This window comes from Suricata suricatta, chromosome 9 (genome assembly GCF_006229205.1).
Source record: "Suricata suricatta isolate VVHF042 chromosome 9, meerkat_22Aug2017_6uvM2_HiC, whole genome shotgun sequence".
Classification (NCBI taxonomy): Eukaryota; Metazoa; Chordata; class Mammalia; order Carnivora; family Herpestidae; genus Suricata; species Suricata suricatta.
Window position 1 is genome coordinate 83,139,599 of NC_043708.1, and position 23,466 is coordinate 83,163,064.

At 36.5% G+C, this 23,466-nt stretch overlaps 1 protein-coding gene across 4 annotated transcripts in view; it reads left to right on the top strand.

Annotated features, from left to right (window-relative positions):
• The window catches only part of TMEM62 (transmembrane protein 62), a 43,714-nt gene that overhangs the window by 17,059 nt on the left and 3,189 nt on the right, over positions 1-23,466 (top strand). For all 4 annotated transcript variants that reach the window (XM_029952773.1, XM_029952770.1, XM_029952772.1 and 1 more), the window contains 9 exons: positions 2,594-2,735; positions 5,463-5,587; positions 5,733-5,855; positions 8,252-8,407; positions 10,884-11,043; positions 16,897-17,010; positions 18,933-19,017; positions 20,506-20,610; positions 22,322-22,440. In XM_029952773.1, coding sequence (XP_029808633.1) covers positions 5,469-5,587; positions 5,733-5,855; positions 8,252-8,407; positions 10,884-11,043; positions 16,897-17,010; positions 18,933-19,017; positions 20,506-20,610; positions 22,322-22,440 — 981 coding nt within the window. In that variant the 5' untranslated portion in view covers positions 2,594-2,735; positions 5,463-5,468. The remainder of the gene's footprint in view (positions 1-2,593; positions 2,736-5,462; positions 5,588-5,732; positions 5,856-8,251; positions 8,408-10,883; positions 11,044-16,896; positions 17,011-18,932; positions 19,018-20,505; positions 20,611-22,321; positions 22,441-23,466) is intronic.

The following is a 23,466-nucleotide window of genomic DNA, read 5'->3' on the forward strand; positions in this document are numbered from 1 at the left end:
TTTTATATTTTTGTTTCTAAACACCTAAACTTTATCTTAATTTTTTTTAACGTTTGCTTAGTTTTGAGTGAGAGAGACAGAACATGAGAGGGGAAGGGGCAGAGAGAGAGGGAGACCCAGAATCTGAAGCAGGCTCCAGGCTCTGAGCTGTCAGCCCAGAGTCCGATGTGAAGCTCAAATCAGTGAACCGTGAGAGATCATGGCCTGACCCGAAGTCAGATACTTAACTGACTGAATCACCCAGGTGCTCTAAACTTTATCTGAATTCTTAATAAATGGCATTTTGCCAGAGATATTGACACTACAGACATACTGCTGGGAGCCGCACCGGCCTTGCTGGATGACAGGGTCACAGTAAGGAAATGGCAGACGTGCACGGCTCCTGCCATGAGTGGCAGAAACTAGCATCTCCTTCTGCTATTACTGCTCATGTGAAATTAAGCCTGTTGCTATTGATTAGGCCTCACAATGTTCCAAATCAGACCGATATTCCCCACACAAATACCTCATGGGAAGAAGCATATTCCCACCTCTATAAAGAGGAAGTTAAACAAAGGACTGTAGATGTTTGTCGAGAAAGGCTCTTCTTTTGAGCTTCACAAACTTAAAACATGGATAATAAGGGGTTAAAGAACACACGAATAATATTGACTCTGCTGGAAGATAAAGAGCCTAATTTAGGAATAAGAAACAAACAAGAGATAGGCATAAATTACTGCGCATACGTATGCTAATTTGGTGCCCATTGTGAGGATAAGTAAGAGTAGTTACAACTTAAACTCATATGCCAAGGCCGGCTCTTCTAGGGGGCCTATGGCGCTTACACTTTCAACATCAAAGAACAAGATTGACAAAAGGTTTATTTACTAACCATCTCGAATACATTCATCCTCTTGTGAGCCAAATAGAATGCCTGCTAGCCTTGTTTTTGCCTGAATTTTAGTGTTATTGTTATAAAATGTGCTTGCTATCTGCTTCTCCCTGAAAACATCCTGCTGTCTTCTTAGTTGTAAGATTTACTACCTGTTCAAACAAATGTGTATGTTATCTGCTTTCACTGAGAATATCCTGTTATCCTATGATGTGTAAATTACCTCTTTGTAATTAGAGTAGTTCTGCAAAAAATGCCTCTGTGAAACCTGTTTCTGCACCCTTTTCAAAGCATCTTTATCACTGAGAATTATTTGTAAAAATTCCACTTTTTGATGTCATGTTAACACTTAAGTCTATAAATAAAGGCACAAAACCTGGCAAGACAGAGAGATGCCAGAGAGAGAGAGAGATGATGCCAGGCTGGTGACCAAGAAAGAAAGAAACTGCGTGGATTTTTCGCCAAAGGCACTGCCTACCTCAGGGGACCCTGGACCAGCGGCAGCGGGCCTCCAGCAACATACCAACCTGAAGGAGAAAAAAATCTTAAAGCTAAATCTTGATCTTAAGATTGTCCCAGAGAATGCCAGAATCGAGCATTAAAATATGTTAATAGCTATCACAAATTTTAACCTCTGCTTTCAAACTGTTGGGTTTATTTGTAAACAATTGGGTTTTAATGCGTTAAAAATGTAGGAAAGGAAACAGCATATGTGAGATGATAAGATCCTAAAGAATAACTCTGAAAACAAATTAAGCAGGAAAAATACAAATAAAAATTTTAATGAGGAAATAAAAGTTAATATAGAAAATTTAAAAATACCAGGAAGAGAAGCAATAGAACTAATTGGCTATTAATTATAATATGTATGGTGATATATTTATTTTATGATATATTTGATGACTATTGTGGCTTAAATATACCTCTCTGATAACACATTAAGTTTCAGAAGCCTATTTGTATTTTTCCATTTGTGCTCTTATGTAAAGTATCATATAAGACATTTATCTATTTTCTTATAATATTTTGACATTTGAGTATTTGTCCCTAGTACAATCTATGCCTTCCTTCACATTTATTCAACAAATACTTAATGAGTTCTGTGTACTTTTCCCCTTCTCTTTACTTTCCAACCTTAAGGTCACCGGAGCACTGTTGATACTTAGGGAGTGAGGAGTTTCATTACTGAATGTGTACCCTGTGTAGGTTACCAATACATTTTTAGGAGCTGAAAAAGATTTATTGACCCAGACCTAACTAACACTTTTCTTCTGGCTTATGACTTCATCTTTGCAAGGCTTTATTGTGAGTTAAGCTTCCGCAGTCCTGTTTCAAGATGTAAACATCTTTTGTATCTCATTACACCAAGAATTCTGCTAGGTACTTAGTAGTTTCTTACTAAAATTTTTCAATGATTGATAAGTAGCATTTTGCTGGATTCTGACCAATCTCTTCCTAAATGACTGCCTAAAATAGCCACCTACTTCTCTGCTTTGCTTGATGACCTTGTGGTTGGTTACTCATTGATTAGATTGCCTGAATCTTTGAAGACAATGGGAAAAACTTTAAAATTTCTTTTCATCAATTCATTGTGGACTACTTTAGTTTATTTCTCTGTTACATCAGGAAATTTTCTTTTCAAAGGATTGTGATATAAGGAAAGAATTTAAAATCATTCTTTTTATGATTGCATTAACATTTTCCTGTCTTGTATTTTTCTAGGAAATATTCTGCCGTACGTAGGGATGGCTCTTTCCATTATGTCCACAGTACTTCCTTTGGGAACTATTCTTTCATCTCTTTGGATGCCACCCCAAATCCAGGGCCTAAGAGACCCTATAATTTCTTCGGAATTTTAGATGAGGTACAGTAAAAATCTTACTTCCCTTTGTAGCTAACCTATTTTTTTTTCTTGGATACATGTGGATCTCTTAAACCTATCATAGGTAAACAAGTTCTTATCCAGAAATTCTTGAAAAAACATTTACTGTGATTACAAATATGGCCAGAAGAAATCACTGGCTACTTCAGCACTATCATTGCTGTCCTGTTCATTGCTATCCCTATCCCAAAATTTGGCAAAGAAGTACCTCACATTTTATATTTTTCAGTCAACATTTATGAAATCTGTACTAAGAGCAGCATGTACTTTGCAAGACACAGAGCATACAGCTTTTATACTATGTGGTATATTCCTAAATCCCCCGAGTTGCCATTTCTAACTAATGGCCTTTTTTTTTTTTTTAATAAGAAAAGGACAACCATTGAAATAAATAAGTTTCTTTTAAAGTACTTTTTTATAAGTTACTTGAAAACTGTTGCTGGATTAAACTGGAAAATCACATGAGAAACTCTATTTCTTAGTACAACAAATGTCAACTCATTAATGAGCACATACAAGACAAATGTGCTCATATGTAAGAATACAAAAGTGATAAGGTCAAGTCCTTCATCTCAGAATATTTAATCTAGTGGAAGGTCATAAGACTAGTGCAGAAATAACTGTAATAAAGGGCAGAATTTGCTGACGGAGATTCGAAGTGATATGAGAGTTCAGAAGAACTTGAAATCAAGTGAACAGAATATTGTGAAATTGTTTTATATTAGACATTTTATTTAATGAAGGTATTATCTTCCAACTATCTTTAGACAGAGTTTATTAACTTATTATTTTAAAGCTTACTTCTTAGTGTATTTTAAGATACGATTCAAAGATCAGCTCTGCATGAAAATCAGTTGGAGTCTTGTAAAATGCAGACTTATTAATTAGAAACCCTAGGAGTACAGCCGAGGAATTCATTGCTTTAAGCACTTTATAGATAATTCATGTATATTTATACATGTATACATTATTTTTGAAATAAACTTGAGGGATGATTTACATGCAATAAAATATGCACACTTAAAATGCTTGAGGAATTTTGACAAGCACATATACTTGTATAACTATCACCACAATCAAGATAGAACATTTCTATCACCCCAGAAAGTTGTATAGTCAGTTTTCACCCCAATCCTAGGGAACCACATTTGGTTTTTGTCAGTATAGATTAGTTTTGTTTGTTCTAGAATTTTTTAAGCTTTATAAATCTTTTTTAATGTTCGTTTAGTTTTGAGAGAAAGTGAGCGTGCACATGAGGGGGGAGGGGCAGAGTGAGAGGGAGACACAGGATCTGAAGCAGGCTCCAGGCTCTATGAGTACAGAGCCCAATGTGGGCAGAGCCCACAAACCACGAGGCAAATGCTTAACTGACTGAGCCACCCAGGCACCCCTAGAATTTTATATGAGTGAAACCATACAGTATTGATCTTGTGTCTGGCTTCTTTTGCTCAGTATAATGGTTTTGAGATTCATCCATACTATTGTGTGTTTGAGTAGTTCTTTGCTTTTTAATCACTGCATAGCACTCCATTGTTATGATGTACTGATGGTTTCCAGGTTTTGGCTGTCCTAAGTAGAACATTCAGGTATAAGGCTTTTTGTGGACATATGTACATCTTATTTTACAAGTTTAGTTTCAAATTCCTCTTTTTTTTTTAAGTTTATTTATTTAATTTTGAGAGAGTGCACAAGTGCTCGAGCACGGGAGGGGCAGAGAGAGCAAGAGAATCCCAAGCAGGCTCTTCATTGTCAGCATGGAGCCCAACACAGGGATTGATTCCTTGAACTGTGAAGTCATGACCTGAACTGAAATCAAGTGTCAAACACTCATCTGACTGAGCCACCCAAGTGCCCCCTCAAAATCCTCTTTATTGATTGCAATGTAGTATACAGGGCTGAAAAGATTAGTGGTTCTTTTTTATTTCTATAAACAAATTTATTATAAAAAAGAAAAACATGTCATTTAAGGATTATTCTTTACTTCTTAATTTCCTTATCTATCAAATGGGGATAACACCTGCCCTACTTAGTATAGAGTTATTTATAAAAATTTTTTAATGTTTATTTTATTTTTGAGAGAGAGAGAGAGAGAGAGAGACAGAGTATGAGCTGGGGGAGTTACAGAGAGAGAGGGAGACAGAGAATCCGAAGCAGTCTCTAGGCCCTGAGCCATCAGTACAGAGCCTGACACAGGGCTTGATCTCACGGACCACAAGATCATGACCTGAGCTGAAGTCAGACGCTCAACTGACTGTGTTATTTTTTTTAATGTATTTTTGTTTGTTTGTTTATTTATTTATTTATTTATTTATTTTGAGACAGAGAGAGCGCGCACGCATGTGCATGTGTGCACACAAGCAGGGAAGGGGTAGAGAGTGAGAGAATCCCAAGTCGGCCTCATGCCATCAGCACTGGGGCCCCATTCAGGGCTTCAATTCACAAACCATGAGATTATGACCTGAGCTGAAATCAAGAGTTGAACCCTTAATAGATTGAGCCACCCAGGCACCCTACCATAGACTTATTTTTAGGACCAAGTGAATTGTAATGTATGTGAAAACAGTTTAAAACAGGACCCTACAGGTCAATAATTAGTAGGGTTTAAGACCTAGACATAACATACTTAATAAAACTTCAAGGGAGATGCTTAATCTGTACATTTCAGCCTGAGCCCTAATTAAAGGTCCTTCTGTTTTTCTCCCATTTCAGAAACGGATGGAGGAACTTTTATTACTGGCCAAGGAAAGTAGTCGGAGCAATCACAGTATTTGGTTTGGACATTATACAACATCTACTATCCTTTCTCCATCACCAGGAATTCGGTCAATAATGAGGTGAGGCAGGCTTCCAAAATCAAAATTAATTATTTGTAATTCTTTTACATTATCCTACACATCTTGTGCTCCTGAAGAGATCTTTTTATTAGTTTGTCATCACAAGTTATCTACTCATTTATTCCATTTGTTTTTCATTGGTTAGTTCAGCTACAGCGTATTTGTGTGGGCACCTCCATACACTTGGTGGACTGATGCCTGTTTTACACACTCGTCACCTCCAGGGCACCTTGGAACTTGAGGTGGGAGACTGGAAAGATAACAGAAGGTAAGGGAACTACCCCACAAAATAAAACTTACACATGTAAGTCTTGATAAAGCAGTGATTGTTTTCTTATTGCTCTCATGGGTTAGGAAAAACTTGTGATAGCTCTAAGTTGTTTTTTTGTTTGATTGTTTTTTAATGCTTATTTGGAGAGAGAGAGAGAGAGAGAGAGAGAGAGAGAGAGAGAGAGAGTGCATACATGTGGAAGAGGGGCAGAGATAGAGAGAGACACACAGACAGACAGACAGACAGAATCCCAAGCAGGCTGTATGCTCTCAGCAACCCATAAACCCATAAACCTTGAGACCCAAGCCAAAATCAAGAGCCAGATGCCCAACCTACTGAGCCACCTTAGATAGCTCTAAGTTTTTAAAGTAATATGTATATTACATATGTTGGTATGCAGAAACTTCATTGCAACAGTTATGTTTGCCATCACTAGGTTACACTGGATTTTCAAGATGTATCCATTAGGAAATAGTTCTCAAATTTTTGTGCGCTCAAGGATTATGGAGAAGCGTATTAACAATTAAAAATTTGAGGCCCTATCTGTAAAGAATTTCTGTTGGTCTAGTTTAGGACCCAAGAAACTGCATTTTTTAAAAGCCCACCAGCTGCTTTTTGGATCACACTTTGAGAAACACTAGAAATGAAAATGTAACACTTTTCACCCTGAATTTTATATCTACCTTTTCTAGTTATTACTGTAAGACATTAGTGATTTAAGTTCTTCAGATACATGATAGTTGGTTTTATAAAGATAAAAGTCTTTCTTTGAGAAAACATAATTTGTTTATCAGAAGCATATGGTATAGTTAAATGTATATAGAAAAGAACTCAATATATATTTTGAGATTAGCTATTTAAGTACAGTAGTTTAAGTATAGATGAGTATCATCTCATTGTTTAACTGTTATTAATTGCTGTTTAATTTATTCAAACTCAGTCTCTGAAGTTATTAGGTACTCAGTAAATACTGTTGAGCTGAATATGTTACCTTTCTATTTTTAACTACTTCCATTAATGAAAAGATAGCTTTGCATCTTGGAAGGTACTTATTCATTTCATTTGGTGCCCCTACAAACTGTCTAAAAGCTATGCTTGGAGCCTGTAACTATCTGGCAACTATAATTACTTTGAGCTAAGGCCTGTCTATTCATGACTGAGGTTGTGGGCTGGGCTGGGATTATCTCTTACCAGATAGCTTTCCTAACCCTTGATCAGCCTCTTTATTTCTTATAAATGCTACAGTTACAATTTAAGTGACTTTATGAAATCATTTCCTCTCTTTCTCTTCCCACCTGCTCTCCTGTGCTCCAACCCTGGGGTTTAATCTGTAATTTTACTGAAAGAACCTAACCTGCCCTTATAAACATTTAGGTTGTATCAGTACAAAAGAAGAGTTTAAAAGTAATGTTGGTAATATTAGGCTAGGCTTTGTTGTAGATACACATAAATCTAGACAATATCAGTGGCTTTAATGTAACAACAGGTGTTTATTTTTTCATTTATGTAAATCTGGATACAAATAAATCTAGACAATATCAGTGGCTTTATGTAACAACAGACGTTATTTTTTCATTTATGTAAATCTGGTATGAGTCAAGGCATCTCTCTTCCACTGGGTGACTCAAGGATTCAGACTTTATCTGTCTTACAATGCCACTATTTCAACACCTCAATTTCAATGCAGGGAAGAGAACATGGAGAAGTCAGACCCACTCTTAAGTACTTTGCACCAGAAGTGTGATACATGTCACTTCTGTTCGCAGCCCATTGACCAGAACTAGTCACATGGTCCCAACCTAAAACCAGGGAGACTGGGAAACGCAGGGGAGCACGTGGAGGATTTGGTGAGCACTATTGTTTCTGCCATAGTTAATCATTTCTCAGTTTTAAAAGTACAAAATATAAATTTTTGGCTATTTTTTAATGAGTATTTATACCATTCATCATGCATTCAGAAAACCAAAACAACTTCTGTTAATTTCCTTGAAATTTTAGAAATAAAGGTTTAAAAAAGATTAAAGTGTTACTAGTTGTATTTGTGTTAATATTAGCATTTTTAATGAGATGAAGACTATCATGTACTAGCTTATGGTGAAATTATGAATTCATTTAACAAGCATTTATTTAAAAATGAAAGAATGCATGCTATATACCGGCCATTGTTCTAGGGTACAGTTAAATTCAGTCAGATCCCATTTGTGACTAACGTGAAGTATAAAGTGGTCAGGGCAAAGGAAAAAGGACAGAGACATAGTGTTAATTTATTTTGCATTTAAGTCCGTGATCTTAGAAAGTATAGTTTTATATTTTTACATTTGTTCTGTGTATAACCTCTATGCCATCTTGTAATATGAAGTGACTAAATTACCTTATTGTCTTCTGGTCTCTAGGTACCGGATCTTTGCTTTTGATCATGACCTCTTTAGCTTTGCAGATTTGATCTTTGGCGACTGGCCTGTGGTTCTTATCACTAATCCTAAGTCACTCCTGTATAGTTGTGCTAAACATGAACCACTAGAAAGACTCCGTCATTCAACACACATCAGGTATGAAGCAATTTTTCAGTTTGATATTAATGGAAAATAAGTTAATGTGACTATAATCCCATGTGAAAGCTCTGAGAGACCTCATTTTATTTTTCTCAACAATCTAAACATTATATAAAGATAAATGCTTACTGTTTCATTCCCATTCAGTTAAAAAATATATAATTTTTGAAGCTGCTAAAAAATATTTTAAGTTTACTTTTATATACTTTGAGAGAGAGATAGAGAGCAAGTGGGAGAGGGGCAGAGAGGGAGAGGGAGACAGAACCCCAGGCAGGCTCCATGCTGTCAGGGCAGAGCCTGATGTAGGGCTTGAACCCATGAACCATGAGATCATGACCTGAGCTGAAATCAAGAGTTGGACCCATAACTGACTGAGCCACCCAGATGCTCCTAAACTGTTGAAATTTAAAAAAAAAAAAATCCAGAAACACATAATCCTACCACAATAATTTTTGTGTATTTTATTTTCATGTTTTACATTGCTATAATCATATTTCCCTCCCCTTCCCTCCAAATAGAGCTGTTATTAACATTTCTGAGTTTTCTTTCTCAGGCATTCTCTTTGAGGCATGTTTTTACATCATTGCAATATTAGGCACAGTCTGTTCTAATTTCTACTTTTCTTTCTAAAGAGAGAGAATGTACCACAATTTATTTAACCATTTTCCTATCTTATTGGTAAACCTTTATGTTTTTTTTCTCATTTGGGAATGAGCATCTGATGCATGTAGATTCTTTTTTCATTTGAATAATTTTTTTTCTCCCCACCACCCCCTGAATAATTTTTTTTAAATGTTCATTTCTTTATTTTTGAGAGAGAGAGAGAGAGTTCTAGCAAGCAGGGGAGGGGCAGAGAGAGAGGGAAAGAGAGAATCCCAAACAGGCTCCATGCTGTCAACACAGAGCCTAGCACAGGGCCTGAAATCATGAACTGTGAGATCATGACCTGAGCTGAAATCAAGAGTCAGACACTTAACTAACTGAGCCACCCAGGCAACCCTCTTTTGAATAATTTCTTTAGATAAAGTTCTAGAAGTGGAATTTCAGGTGAAAATATGAATTCCTTTAAGACTTTTTCACAAAGACTACTTGATTACTTTTTTTTGGTCACTAAAAGTATTCTTTTTTTAAAAATGCAGCAAAATATATGTAGCAAAATATATGTAACATAAAACATATCATTTTTCCAGTTTTTAAGTATACAGTTCAGTGGCATTACGTACATTGATATTGTGCAACCATCACCACTATCCATCATCAGAACTTTTATTCCCAAACCAAACTCTCTACCCATCCAGCAGTAACTCCCGGTTTCCCCTGCCCCCAGCTCATGGCAGCCACTGCTCTACTGTCTATCTCTATGAATTTGACGACTCTAGGAACCTCATTTAAGGGAGAGTCATACAGTATTTGTCCTTTTGAGGCTGACTTGTTTAAAATAATGCCCTCAAGTTTCCTCCCTGTTGTAGAGTGTGTCAGAATTTCTTTGCTTTTTAAGGCTAATATTCCATTGTGTGTATATATCGCATTTTGCTTATTCATCTGTTGATAGACGCTTTTGCTTTCACCTTTTGGCTATTGTGAATAATGCTACTATGGCCAGGGCTATCCTCTGTTTAAATCCCTGCTTTCAGTTCTTTTGGGACGATATCTAGACATGGAATTGTGATCTAGACATGGATCACATGGTAATTATATGTTTAAGTTTTTGAGGAACCACCATACTGTTTTCCGCAGCTGTACCATTTTACATTCCCACCAGCAGTGCATAAGTATCCAGTTACTTTTTTAAACAGATACTAACTTATAATGTTACCAGGCAATAGGAGTTCCAGTTTCACAGCACTCTTATCATTTTGGGATATTGTACTTTTAAAAGATGTACTAATTAATCTGGAAAAAATGGTAATCAGGCTCTTTTATTTATTTATTTTTGGTGAGTAGTGAAGTGAAATCTATATCTCAGGTTTTTTGGATAGGAGCTGGGTATCTGATTTCGACATCATCTTCTCCCATAGGGCGTGATAGCCTTAGCTGTTTGTGACATTGCTTCTTTTGGGCAGATAACACTGGAATCAAATGAGTGGATGTAGGATTAACATTAGATTAACAAATTGAGATGTCTAACCAATATTCTTTTCCTATATGAAAAACCAAGACTTAAAGCTGTTTATTTGGAAAGAACTTTCAATCTACTCCAGATTTATTTGTCAAAAGAAAATTGATTTTCCTTTCTAAAAAGTACAGGAATAGTTTTTAGCTTCTTACCAACTGAGGTTTGCAGTTATACAACTCCAAAAGCCATAATTCAGAAAGCCGCCAGATCTTAGGACTAGCAGTCATATCAGCGGTTATACAGTGTGATGGTTCTGCCTACATTTATATTTTTTCATGTTATAATAGGGTTATTTTCCTTTATAAAAATAGTGACAAATTTCTAAAACCATATGCTTATGTATGTTCTCATTTTTAGAGTCTTGGCCTTTTCCTTATCCTCCATTACTTCTGTCACAGTTAAGATTGATGGGGCTCATTTAGGGCAAGCTATTCATTTGTCTGGTCCTATTTTCATACTGAAGTGGAACCCAAGAAACTACAGCAATGGGACACATAACATAGAAGTAATTGTCCAGGTAAGTTCGTAATTTTCAACTTACAATATAAATGATTTGGCTGTACCCACACTAAATTCTGATGTGGGTTCCCCCCCAATCAATTGATAAAGATGAAACTAAGTTAATTAAAAATTTGAATACACTGGACTTAGTGTATTCTGAAACAGGCATTCAGGAATAATACTATTAGACAAAAAAACTGGACTCATCATTGTGCAACTACTCGCCATAGTCCCCCCATTTCTGAACCACGGGAAACCATTCATTTCAACTTTGGCCAGAGTCTTTGGGAATGGGAACAAATTCCCCAACATATCCAAAGATAATAGAATAAATAAATAGAAAACATGGATTTATGTGTCCATGCATTTGCTTGCTGTCTCCAAGTACAGGAACATTGCCTCACTGTTTTGAAAGCGAATTGTCAAGGCATCAGGGTTTTTGTGTGTAGCTGGGACATGTGCACTGATAGCACATGTACTCACAGTCTGCCTGTGTCTGTTCCACTTCAGCTCGGGGCCATTTAACTCACCAGTACCTGCCAGAGTAGGAAGTGGTCACAATTACCAAAAAAAGAGGACTTTCATCAACATTATGAAATTCATGAGGGGATAGACTGTGCTTAGGCCTTAGTTTCTGAAAAAAAATCCTACAATTTCTACAACTTCATGATTTGATGACAGTTTTTAACTACCTCATCTCTAATGTTAAGTCTTAGTTTGAAGATTACCATATAATCCTTCAGGAAACACATGTAATTATTTTCATTATCTTAAAAAATTTTTTTTTAATGTTTATTTTTGAGAGAGAGAGTGAGCATGAGTGGGGGAGGGGCAGAGAGAGAGGGAGACACAGAATCCGAAGCAGGCTCCAGGCTCTGAGCTGTCAGCACAGAGCCTGACATGGGGCTCGAACTCCTAACTGTGAGATCATTGACCTAAGCGGAAGTTGAACACTTAACTGACTGAGCCACCCAGCCACCCCTTTTTGTTATCTTTTGTGTGTGTTGCAGAGAAGGATTTTGAGTAGGAAGGAGCTGTTTCTTGAGCTCTTTTAAGGAGATGCTGGACATTTGGAATTTTTTTCTGAATCCATATAACAATCCTATATGGTGGGTAGTTTTATCCCCAACTTATAGATGAGTAAAACAAGAAAAGGCACTTTACAATGTCACCCATCTTTGAAGTGTCCTGCTTAGGAGGAAGATGAAATTCACAGGGAGGATGTAGAAGGGACTGATGGCTAGGATGAACTTTTTTTTTTTAAGTTTTTTAAAAATTTATTTTGAGAGAGAGAGAATGAGAAAGAGCAAGAGAGTGAGAGCATGTGAGCAGGGGAGGGGCAGAGAAAGAGAGAATCTCAAGCAAGTTCAGCATTGTCCTGGACACAGGGCTCGATCTCACAAATTGTGAGATCATGACCTGAGCTGAAATCTACCTGCGCCATCCAGTCCCCCCTGGGATGAACTCTTAATGTCCTTCCTATTAGAAGTTGCATTATTTAAAGAAAACCTGAAGGTATAAGTGTACCTAGAATAATATTTTCCCTGTCTTTACCATTATGTAAAGAAGTAGGAGCGGCCATAGAAGACCTCCCTGTAGGAGGGAGGAAGCCACTAATCCTTGGATTGCCTCAGAACCCTAGCTTCCATAGTTTTATGAGGAAAAAAGCCATAGCTCATTGTGGTGCGCGCGGGCGCACAGAAGCAGGGACGCGAGGGCAAGGGAATGAGGAAAAGAAGAGAGAATCAAAGGCTGGGAACGGGAGGGACAACAGGAGCAGTGCCCACGTTGCCACTTTATTTCTCACATGCAAGTAGTTTTATACAAACAGCCACAGCCAAGAGAAGAGTTTTTTCTAGACAAAACTTTTTCTGTTCTCACAGTTATTGTTACAACATTTTCCTGGGAACTTTACGTCTCTTCTTATTGTTATAATAAGAGTGCCAAAGCATGAAGGACATTTGTACAATAACATCTTAACTCAAGAAGCTTGAAGGACATTGGTGCAATAACATCTTAACTCAAATGAATTAACCTCAGAGGAACTGGATCAGCCACAAGGGTTGCAAGGGCACGAGAGCTTTGCTCGATCACACTCTCCTTACTAGCTCCTCGCTGCTGTTTCCCACCGCTCATGTTCCCTGAAATATTTCTGGCTGCTTAGTTAAATCCTTAGTAAAAATGTGAAATTACATATACTTTTTATATCTTTAACATCTCTTACATTATTGAGGTATAATTCATATACAAAAAAAACCACCCTCTATGTACTTAAAGAGTATAATTTGATGAATTCTTTGACCGTTACTACAATCATTACAATATATCACCCTCAGGAGTTTTCTTGTGTTCTTTTGCAGCTGTCTTCCTTCTACCCTCATTTCCAGGAAACCATTGATCCGTTTTCTGTCCATTTATGTATAACTTTAAAAGATTAATCTACTGATTATTAAATAGGGAACTTGGTTCCCTCAATCATAAATGGGAACGTCCTATTCTTTTAAGTACAGTATACTATAGATAAGTCTGAGAAAAATCTGTGAGAGAAAACATCAACTTACTATCTTCTATTTTACTGACTCACTATTTTTATTGAATGTCTATAGTTCTAAGCACCCTAGCAGCAACTGGACCTTTAGAACACTTCTTAGTGTGGTTCCTGAATTAGTAGCATCAGCACCACCTGGGAACTTGTTAGAACTGTAAACTCTCTGGGCACCTGGGTGGCTCAGTCAGTTAAGCATCTGACTTCAGCTCAGGTCATGATCTTGTAGTTTGTCAGTTTGAGCCCTGCGTTAGGCTCTGTGCATTCTGTCTCTCTCAAAAATAAACATAAAAACTTTTTTTTTTTAAGAAAAGAAATGTAAACTCTCATGTTCCATACCAAACCTCTGAATCAAATTCTGGACATGGGACCCAACAATCTGTTTCAATAGTCCATCCAGGTGATTCCTTGCTGCACTAAATTTTGAGAACCAGAACTTTAGATTATTGTGTCCACTTTCCCAATTGAAAGAATAGGCTCCAGAAGTCTCTATATCTCAAAATTAAAGGAAACTTGTGCTTTAAAACAACATATAACTTAAAATAAGAACATTTTGAGCAATAAAAGTTTGATAAACATGAGTGTAAGTTCTTTTTCTATTTTAAAACTTATTTATGATGGGAAAATTTAAAAATAAATGCAAGAGATAATAGTATAATGGATTCCCCTGTATCCATTAGCTTATTTCAATAGTTATCAACTCATGACCAGTCTTGTTTCATCTGTACCCCATCCACTTTTTTCCTCCCTGCACCATGATGTCATTCTATCTGTAATATGATCACATGTATCCCTAAAAGATAGTCCTTATTTTTAGAAAATGTAACTATAATACCATAACACACCTGAAAAAAATCTATAGTAATTCCTTAATATAAAACTATCCTGCTAGTGTTCAATTTTCCCAATTAATCATACATATGTGAATATGTATATTGCATTTGGTTGGTTCAAATCAGAATTTAGACAATGCTCAGATATTGCATTTAGCTGATTTGTCTCTTTAGTCGTTTTTAATCTATAGGTTCCCTCTCTTACCTCCTTTTTATTATTTTGTTTTCTTGCAATTTATTTGCTTTGGAAACTGGATCTTTTATCCTGTAGAGTTTTTTGTATTCTGGATTTTTGCTGTTTACATTCATGTTGTATCATTCACTGTGTTCCTCCATCCCCTCTAGTTTGTATTTTTCTTTTATTTATTTTTTAATGTTTATTTATTTTTGAGAGACAGAGACAGAGTGTGAGTTGGGGAGGGGAGGAGAGACAAAGAATCTGAAGCAGGCTCCAGGCTCAGAGCTATCAGCACAGGGCCCGATGCAGGGCTTGAACTCACAAACTGTGAGATCATGACCTGAGCCAAAGTCGGCTGCCCAACCAACTGAGCCACCAATGCACCCCTATAACTAGTAGATTTAGGGGGTTGATCAGATTTGGGTCTGTTTTATGGCAGGAACACTTCATTTGGTGTTTTATGGTTTAAAAAAGTTTTTTTTAATGTTTGTTTTTGAGAGAGAGGGTGAGTGCATAAGTCGGGGGGGGGGGGGGACAGAGAAAGAGGGAGACAAAATCCAAAGCTCTGTCAGCACAGAGCCCAACATGGGACTCAAACACTCGCAGACCAGGAGATCATGAACTGAATGGAAGGCAGATGCTCAACCAACTGAGCCACCCCAGCACCTTTGCTGTTTTATGCCTTTATCAGAAACCTATGAGACCTAGCTGTCTCTCTTTTAGTTGAGATTGACCATTTTATTCAGGTATTGTTAACTTTATCCAGCGAAATGGTGGTAAATATCTAACAACCAGCTTGGGGCAGGTAATGAGAAGGAACCCTGAGGTATTCCAATTTCCATAGTATAAATATTTTTACCATAGCTGGTTTTAAGCTACCAACACGTCAACTGGACTGCAAATTTCCTGAAATTTTAACAATTGGCTTTTGTGAGCCTGTCAAGCCAGCTCCAGCACACTGCTGGCTTTTACCTCCATTCATTATAAAGTCCCTAATCAGCTTTTTACTGAAGGATTTCTAGCAGCTGTTGACAGTCTCGGTCTAGATGAAATCTAGATCCATTTTTTCATAAGAGTTATAAAATGGTGGTATTCATGCCACTCCTTGTAAAATGAGTATTAATTTGAATGGTCCCATTAAGAAAAGATCTAGAAGTCCATACAGAAAAGGTAGAATACATTCTTAATTCTTCCCCCACCCTCCCTTTTCTAAACCAATTTTAAAGATAATGAGTTGCTCTTCTAGCACCTGCCAAAGGTAACCAAAAGAATCTTCTACATTTAGTATCATTATGAATTCAAAGTTTTAAATACATATATATTTGGTATGTTTCAACCCATTGCATTTATTCTTCTTAATGCTCAAATTGTTTCACCTTTGGTTAGTGGAAGCCTCTCCAGATCCTTTGATAAAATCCCAGTAGTCTTTGTTAGTTTTCTAAATATCTGGTATGAAGATATTCCAGCCTTCTTCTGTGTATTTCTTGTTCAAGGACTGGAATCAGGGGTGCCTGCGTGGCTCAGTTGGTGAAGCATCTGACTCCTGGTTTCAGTTCAGGTCATGATCTCTCTGTCAGTTCAAACCCTGCGTCTGGCTCTATGCTGACAGCGAGTAGTCTGCTTTGGATTCTCTCTCCCTCTCTCTACCCCTCCCCAGTCCTTGCATTCTTTCTCTCTCTCTTACAAAATAAATAAACTTAAGGAAAAAAAGAAGAAGGGTGCCTGGGTGGCTCAGTCGGTTAAGCGTCCAGCTTCGGTTCAGGTCATGATCTCACTGTTCGTGGGTTTGAGCCCCACTCAGGCTCTTTGCTGACAGCTAGATCAGAGCCTGGAGCCTGCTTCTGATTCTGTATCTCCCTCTCTCTCTGGCTCTCCCTGCTCATGCTGTCTCTCTCTGTCTCTCAAAAATAAATAAAAAACATTAAAAATTTTAAAAAAAAGAACTGGCATCAACTATTTCCTTGTAGTGAGAAAGTTTATTTTGAATCTACAATCTGGACATTAACCCAGCTAGCTAATTGCTTTAGGGTTGTTAGAATTTTTTTGACCTTTTCAGTGAGCAGAGGGAAAAAACAAATTTTTCATTAAAAGAAAATACATTGTGAGTACATGCTGATATTTCCAATTTAAATCTAGAATTACAGGCATTAAAATAAGTTACATTTAAAGTGTTTATAGGAAGAAGCAAAAATAAATGAAAAAAATGTAGCTTTGTTAGAAATAACTGACAGAAGTTACTGGAAACTTAATCTTGAAACATTATACATATTTCAGTGTGTGTAAAAGTCACTTCTCCTCTGTGCTTGTAACTAGGATTCTGCTGGAAGAATTAAGAATGTTCACCACATATTTTCTCTTCAAGAGGATATTCATCTCAGATTTGACCCCATGGCATCATTTATACTCCTTACTGACCATGGCATCGTGGTAAGTAAATTCAACTTTCGATTAGATTGGGTCCGATCTAGTGGTAGGTCCAAAGTCACCAGATAATCATGTGATGAGAAAATGGATCTATAAAACTAAGTTATTTGTCTAGATGAACAAAATGCTTTAAAGTTGGTTTGAATTAAAAGAAGCAGAGGCATTGACAACTAATACTTGTTTTGGAACCTTGTTCTAACCAATACCATAAAACCAGGATAACTAAGGGAATTACAGGAATGCATAAAGTTGGACTTAAGGATATTCTAAAAATAATATTTATTTCTACATAAATAAAGTATGCTTAATGTAGAAAACTTGGTAAATTTAGAAATAAAGTAAAATCAGCCCCACATTATTCTTTTATCATACCACCTATTATAACATTGTATTTGTCATTATGATACTCTTTATTTTTTTCTCATATAAGTATCTATGAGTCCTTAATAAAAAATGGTAATTTTTAATCCTCTTTTGCTGTCTAATTTTCTTCCACTAAGAAATTTGTTTTGACTATTTTCTGACATCAACTTACATTTTATAACCTTATGTTTATTGTTATAAATAGACCTTTATTTAACTGTTTACCTGTTGTTGGACATTTGTTTCCAATATAACCCTCTACTATATAATGCTGCTTACAACTAAAAACTCTTAGTTTTTTGGGATAAATTCCTAGAAGTGAATTGTTGGATAAAAAAGCGGACACATTACTCTATATACTTTCTTATATAATTACACAAATTATTAAGTTCATGGTTTTTCTTCTATCTTCCTCATTAAAATATAAGCTCCATGAGGGCAGGGATCTTTGTCTATCTGGTATGCCTAGCACAGATTAGACCCCCAGATAAATATTTCTTGGATGAATAAAAGAGCATTTTAAAAATAGCTTTAAAAAATTAAAAAAAATTTCTTTTAATATGCCCTGTTAAATAATTTTCCAGAGAAGGTTGGCAATTTATCCTCCATTTCCCTCAGATCTCACCTGTCCCAGGTACTGACAAAAAAACACATCAAAGACACACACTACAGTGTTGAAAAGAAAATTTAAGCCTCTTTGAATTTCACCTTCCAGACATAGCTCTACTATATATCTTCACAAACTTCCAATGTAAATTTATTATTTTAATTTACTTTATTACTTGTGTGATTAAGCTTTTTAGAAATATGAATAATCAGCATTTGTATCTCATTTTTACAAGTTTTTTATGTGTCATATCTTTTTCTTTGGGGGTCTTTAATAGTCACCTAGATCTGGCTTTGGAAACTTGGATGTACTTCTGAATCACTGGGAAACATGAGTACGAGACAGGTTCTGACTTAGTGGGGCCGAGATGGTGCCTGAGAGTCTTTCCGCATTGCCAGTAGGCACAGGGCGATCCCCGTGATGACCTGGGGCCCACACTTGGAGAAACAAGAACGTAGATTGTCTCTTCATTGTGAGTTAATCTCCAAGTCAATGCTGTCTTGTTGGAGAAGGCAAAAGAAACTGTAGTCTTGGTTCCCTCAGCCTGCAGTGTACTGTGCACTGTTTTTCTTTATTCTCATACAACTTTACATAAAACAAATTATACTTCTTTTTTTTTCTACATATGAACCATTTTATTTATAAATTATACTTCTGGTACAGTGAAGGTGGACTGTTTTAATTTGATCACTTCATATAAATAAAATTACTATGTTTCAATATGGATCTAACTATCTAAATTCTGAAAGAGTAATGCTGAGGCAATTTATAATTTTCTTTTTTGATGGATCAGTTGTTTTGATTCTCTTTGGTCATATATTTTTCTTATATAGTCATTTTTGGTAGTGATGTCATTTCCATTTTTGTTAATGAGGCCATTTTTGTTAATGAGGCCATTTTTAAAAACCTTAACTGAAGTTACACCTGTTTCACATTAACATTGATTTCTCTGCAGGCCCGGGTCCTTTTTGTGATGATTGTGCTGGTCCAGCTCACCATTCTCATTACTTTTAGGTGTCAAGGATATCCAGAGCATAAAGGTTAGTCATGGTTCCTTTTATTCTTAGACTTCATTTTAGAGTGTCACATAATGTGCTCACCAAAACCAGTATAAATACCAATATAAATTGTCTTTGCCTGAGCTCTATAAGGTATAGTCTTCAAACTTACACTTTTTCCACAGTACTCGATCTTTTTTTTAAAAATTCACGTTTTTGGTCCTACGTTGCAATAATATGAAGCTCAACCAGAATGGGGGTGGGCATGCTGGGATATCACAATATAGCTCAAAATAACCACACATCTCTGCCAGATATTAAAGATCCTCCATAGTCAGATCCTGTCTGATTAGCCACATCTTCAACCACTTAACCTGTATTTTAGCCTGGATAATTTTTTACTGTTCCCTACATATACCATACTCATTTCTGCTTCTGTGCTTTTCCCTAAGCTATTATCTCTAATTTCTTTTTCTTTTATTTTTAATTTTTTTTAATGTTTTTATTTATTTAGAGAGAGAGAGAGAGAGACAGCATGAGCAGGGGAGGGTCAGAGAGAGAGGGAGACACAGAATCCAAAGATAGGCTCCAGGCTCTGAGCTGTCAGCACAGAGCCCGACGTGGGACTCAAACCCACGAACCATGAAATCATGACCTAGGCTGAAGTCAGACACTTAACCGACTGAGCCACCCAGGTGCCCCTCTAATTTATTTTTCTAAGCTTATCTAAGTCTTAGCCTCCTTCAGGGCTCACCTCAAACCCTCTTTTTCTATACTATTTTCTCCACCTGTTCCAGGTCAGAATGAACTCTTGCTTTGAATCCCTGTAGTGCTTCCTGACAATGCTATAATTGGTCAGTCACCTTGCTTTAGGTAACCACATCAAGTGTTTATACACTTTCTCCTACCTTGAGGATCTGTGATCCTTTATTCTGTGGCCACAAAATGGAGCTCTCTGTGTGAAGCCCATACACTTGGCATTTTTGGCACTGTATTTTAAGAGAAGTTAATTTGAAGAGCTTTGGGCATCTCTTTCAGTTGGAGTAAGAAGATAGCTGTGAGTTAAGAACTGTGTCACACATGGGAGAGAAATATGCATACTTAAGATTAGACTGGAGAACTTTTGATATTTCTTTGATATACTTTTGATATCCTTTCATATACCATTTGGAGGTTTGTACATTTGGATACTAAACCCCACAGAAAGCAGAGACTTGTCATCCTTTGAGCATAGCACTGTATTTCAAACCTACATGTTTAATCATGTAAAAGGTGTGTGCATATGTGTGCACATGCGTATGTGTGCACATGCATGTCTCACAACTATACCATTGTTTTGAATTTCCTACCCTCTTCAATTCTAAGTGAACAGGCTTATCAGAATCCCTGCCAACTTTTGCATTTAAAGTAGTGTCATCTGTATAATTACCATATAACAAAAGACTAGCTGAAGGTATATAGTCCATGGAAGTCTTCTAGAAAATGAACTGTACATGTGCTTACTGGGTTTTTCAAATTTATTCTCTTTAGGGTCTCCAGGATTTGTAAATTTGGCCTCATTTTCCCTCCATGTCTTGAGCAAACTAAACATCTTCTACTATTCTGTGTTGTTGCTAACCCTATATACAGCACTAGGTAAGTCAAATCAGGAAACCTGAGATTGTGGAGAATTCTGCCAAAGAATATATGGATAATTTTAATAGAGTCATTTAGGCTCTTGAGAACATAATGAACAGCACATGGCTTCTTTATAAGTCATTTCCTGGAACATGGTCTTGGGAAATAAAGTTCTTTCCTAATATGTTTAAAGGACATTTAGTTGACACTGCGTTAACTTAAGCTGAGAAGACCATTAAGGAATTAGTGTGTAGAGAGCAACCTTCCCTGACTACCTTAAAGTTTTATCCTTTATTTCATCACACTCTTTATTCCCTTTATTACTTTATCAGAAGTTATGATTATCTTCTGTGTTTATCATCTCTTCTCTCATTAGAATATCCATCCATTGAGGTCTTACTGTCTTGTTCAGGGCCTATGCCCAGCACTAAGCACAATGTGTAGTATGTAGTTCAGTGAATATTTACTAATGTGTGGCTCTTAAACACTCAGCTTAAAAAAGAGAGAAACTGAGATGAGCAGTGAGTTTAGGCATACCTGAGTTCTAGTTGCTTAGCCACTGAGGGAAACAGAAAGCACTGTGAGTCTCTTTTTAAAGCTTTTTACTAGTGTTCCTTAGTGACTAAAAGTCAATTAGGAGTAGATTAGCCTACTTGTTAGTCTTGTGCATTATTCCACCTCAGGATGTTTCTTTGCTCACTAGTAACTCCCACCAGAGACCAGAAAGTAGTTAAATAAAAAAATATAACACTTTAGAATTCCGTGTAACAAGCTATGGCAGATGGCCCTTTGGGAGTCAGTTTCCTTGTTCTAAGATAGGTTGAAACTATTTTAGACACTTGTCTTGCACTAGATGGTACAGCAAGTGATATGGTTCCTGGCTGTAGAAGAAAATTTTAAATGGGCCAGAGTTTGCCCCATGTTTAAAAATTGAAACTTGCATGGAAAACATTTTTTAGACTCTGTATCCAGTGGAGGTTAAATAATATACATCTGAGAAAATTACCTATGACTTTTTAAAGCTGAACCCTACTATTACCAGCAAATGATGGTATTTGCATTTTGAGAACGGAAGTTTTGACTGCCCATTAATCATTCTTGACAATATAGTAGTTCCAGAAACCTACACTGAGAAGGGGAAGTAAATAATAGGACAGAGAGAAAAGTAATTCTGACATTCTAAATGAAAGGCAAGTTAAATTTTGTACATGTTAACCTTGAATGTATAGTTGTACAAAGTAATGGCTTGGGTCAGCAAGTAAGGGTCAAATACATTCATTAATATTCATTAAAAAAAGAAGTACATTTTAGAAAGATCAAAGTGCTTGAAGTTTTATTGCTTAAAGGAGTAAATATCAGTTACCTAGAAAATTAGCTTCTGTATGTCATTGCTTCTTAAAGGAAATGGTAATGCATTATATTAGGTAACTATTGCCAACAGAATCTTCTAAATTTTCTGAATGTACTCCGATCTGTTTTTGGAATCTATTCAGATACAGCATGTACTCAGATGATTTATAATTAAACAAATAGAGAAAAAAGGAGCAAGTGGTTGGCTAGCTAGGACATATGGTGCAACACAGATTAGCAAAGAAAAAAAGCTATGCCAGTACAATGCTTATAGATGACTACTCTCAAACTCATTATTTCTATAAATGTACCTTGTGATGTATATAATCATAATCACAGTTATTTAATCTTCTGCTTTCCTGTCCATTGCCTCTTTCAGGACCATGGTTTGTTGGTGAAATTACTGAAGGCAAATTGGGTTGCTGCTTTTCCTTTGGGATCTTTGTTGATGGACATTTCCTACAAGGCAGCCTAACATATATAGTTGGAATTCTGCAGGTAAGAAGTCAGAAATGGAATCTAAAAAACATCTTGGCTTTTTGGACTAATTGCATAATAGTTTTGAATTAAATTCAGTCTCAAATTAAACACAGTAGATCATATTTTCTAATTTACTGGCAGGGCAATCTTTAATATTTGGTGTTTTATTTGTTTGAGCTCTTTCTTCCACTACTCTCTTATAAACACCTAAAATACATTTTGGCAGGTAAGGTTTATAAAAAGTGAAATAAGTTTTGTTTTTGTAGTTTGTTTTACTGTGTTTTTCTATTGATAAAAAATGAGAAGACTTACAGTAGAATAAATATAAGTAAACCAAAATTTAGTATGTTAATGAAGAAAGACAATGTTTTAGAGGGAAGAAAGGAAAAATAGACACACACACAAAATGGGTTAATTATCCAATGGAAGCTGCACTGGGAAAGAATGAGGTCTAGGCTTTAAGTGATGTCTTAGCAGTATACTTGTTTGGGAAAACACTGATAGGTTAGGTTTACATTTGGATTAAAATTTATTTAAAGCATCATCAGGGAAACACAAATCAAAACCACACTGAGATACCACCTCACACCAGTCAGAGTGGCTAAAATGAACCAATCAAGAGACTATAGATGCTGGCGAGGTTGTGGAGAAATGGGCACCCTCCTACACTGTTGGTGGCAATGTAAACTGGTGCAGCTGCTCTGGAGGTGGAGCAGTGTGGAGGTTCCTCAAAAAACTATCCATAGAACTCCCTTATGACCCAGCAATAGCCCTGCTAGGGATTTACCCAAGAGATACAGAAATGCTGATGCATAGGAGCACATGTATCCCAATGTTCATAGCAGCAATGTCAACAATAGCCAAAACATGGAAAAAGCCTAAATGTCCATCACCAGAGGAATGGATCAAGAAGATGTGGTATATATACACAATGGAGTACTACATGGCAATGAGAAAGAATGAAATCTGGCCATTTGTAGCAAAGTGGATGGACCTTGAGGGTGTCATGCTAAGCAAAATAATTCAGGCAGAGAAGGACAGAAA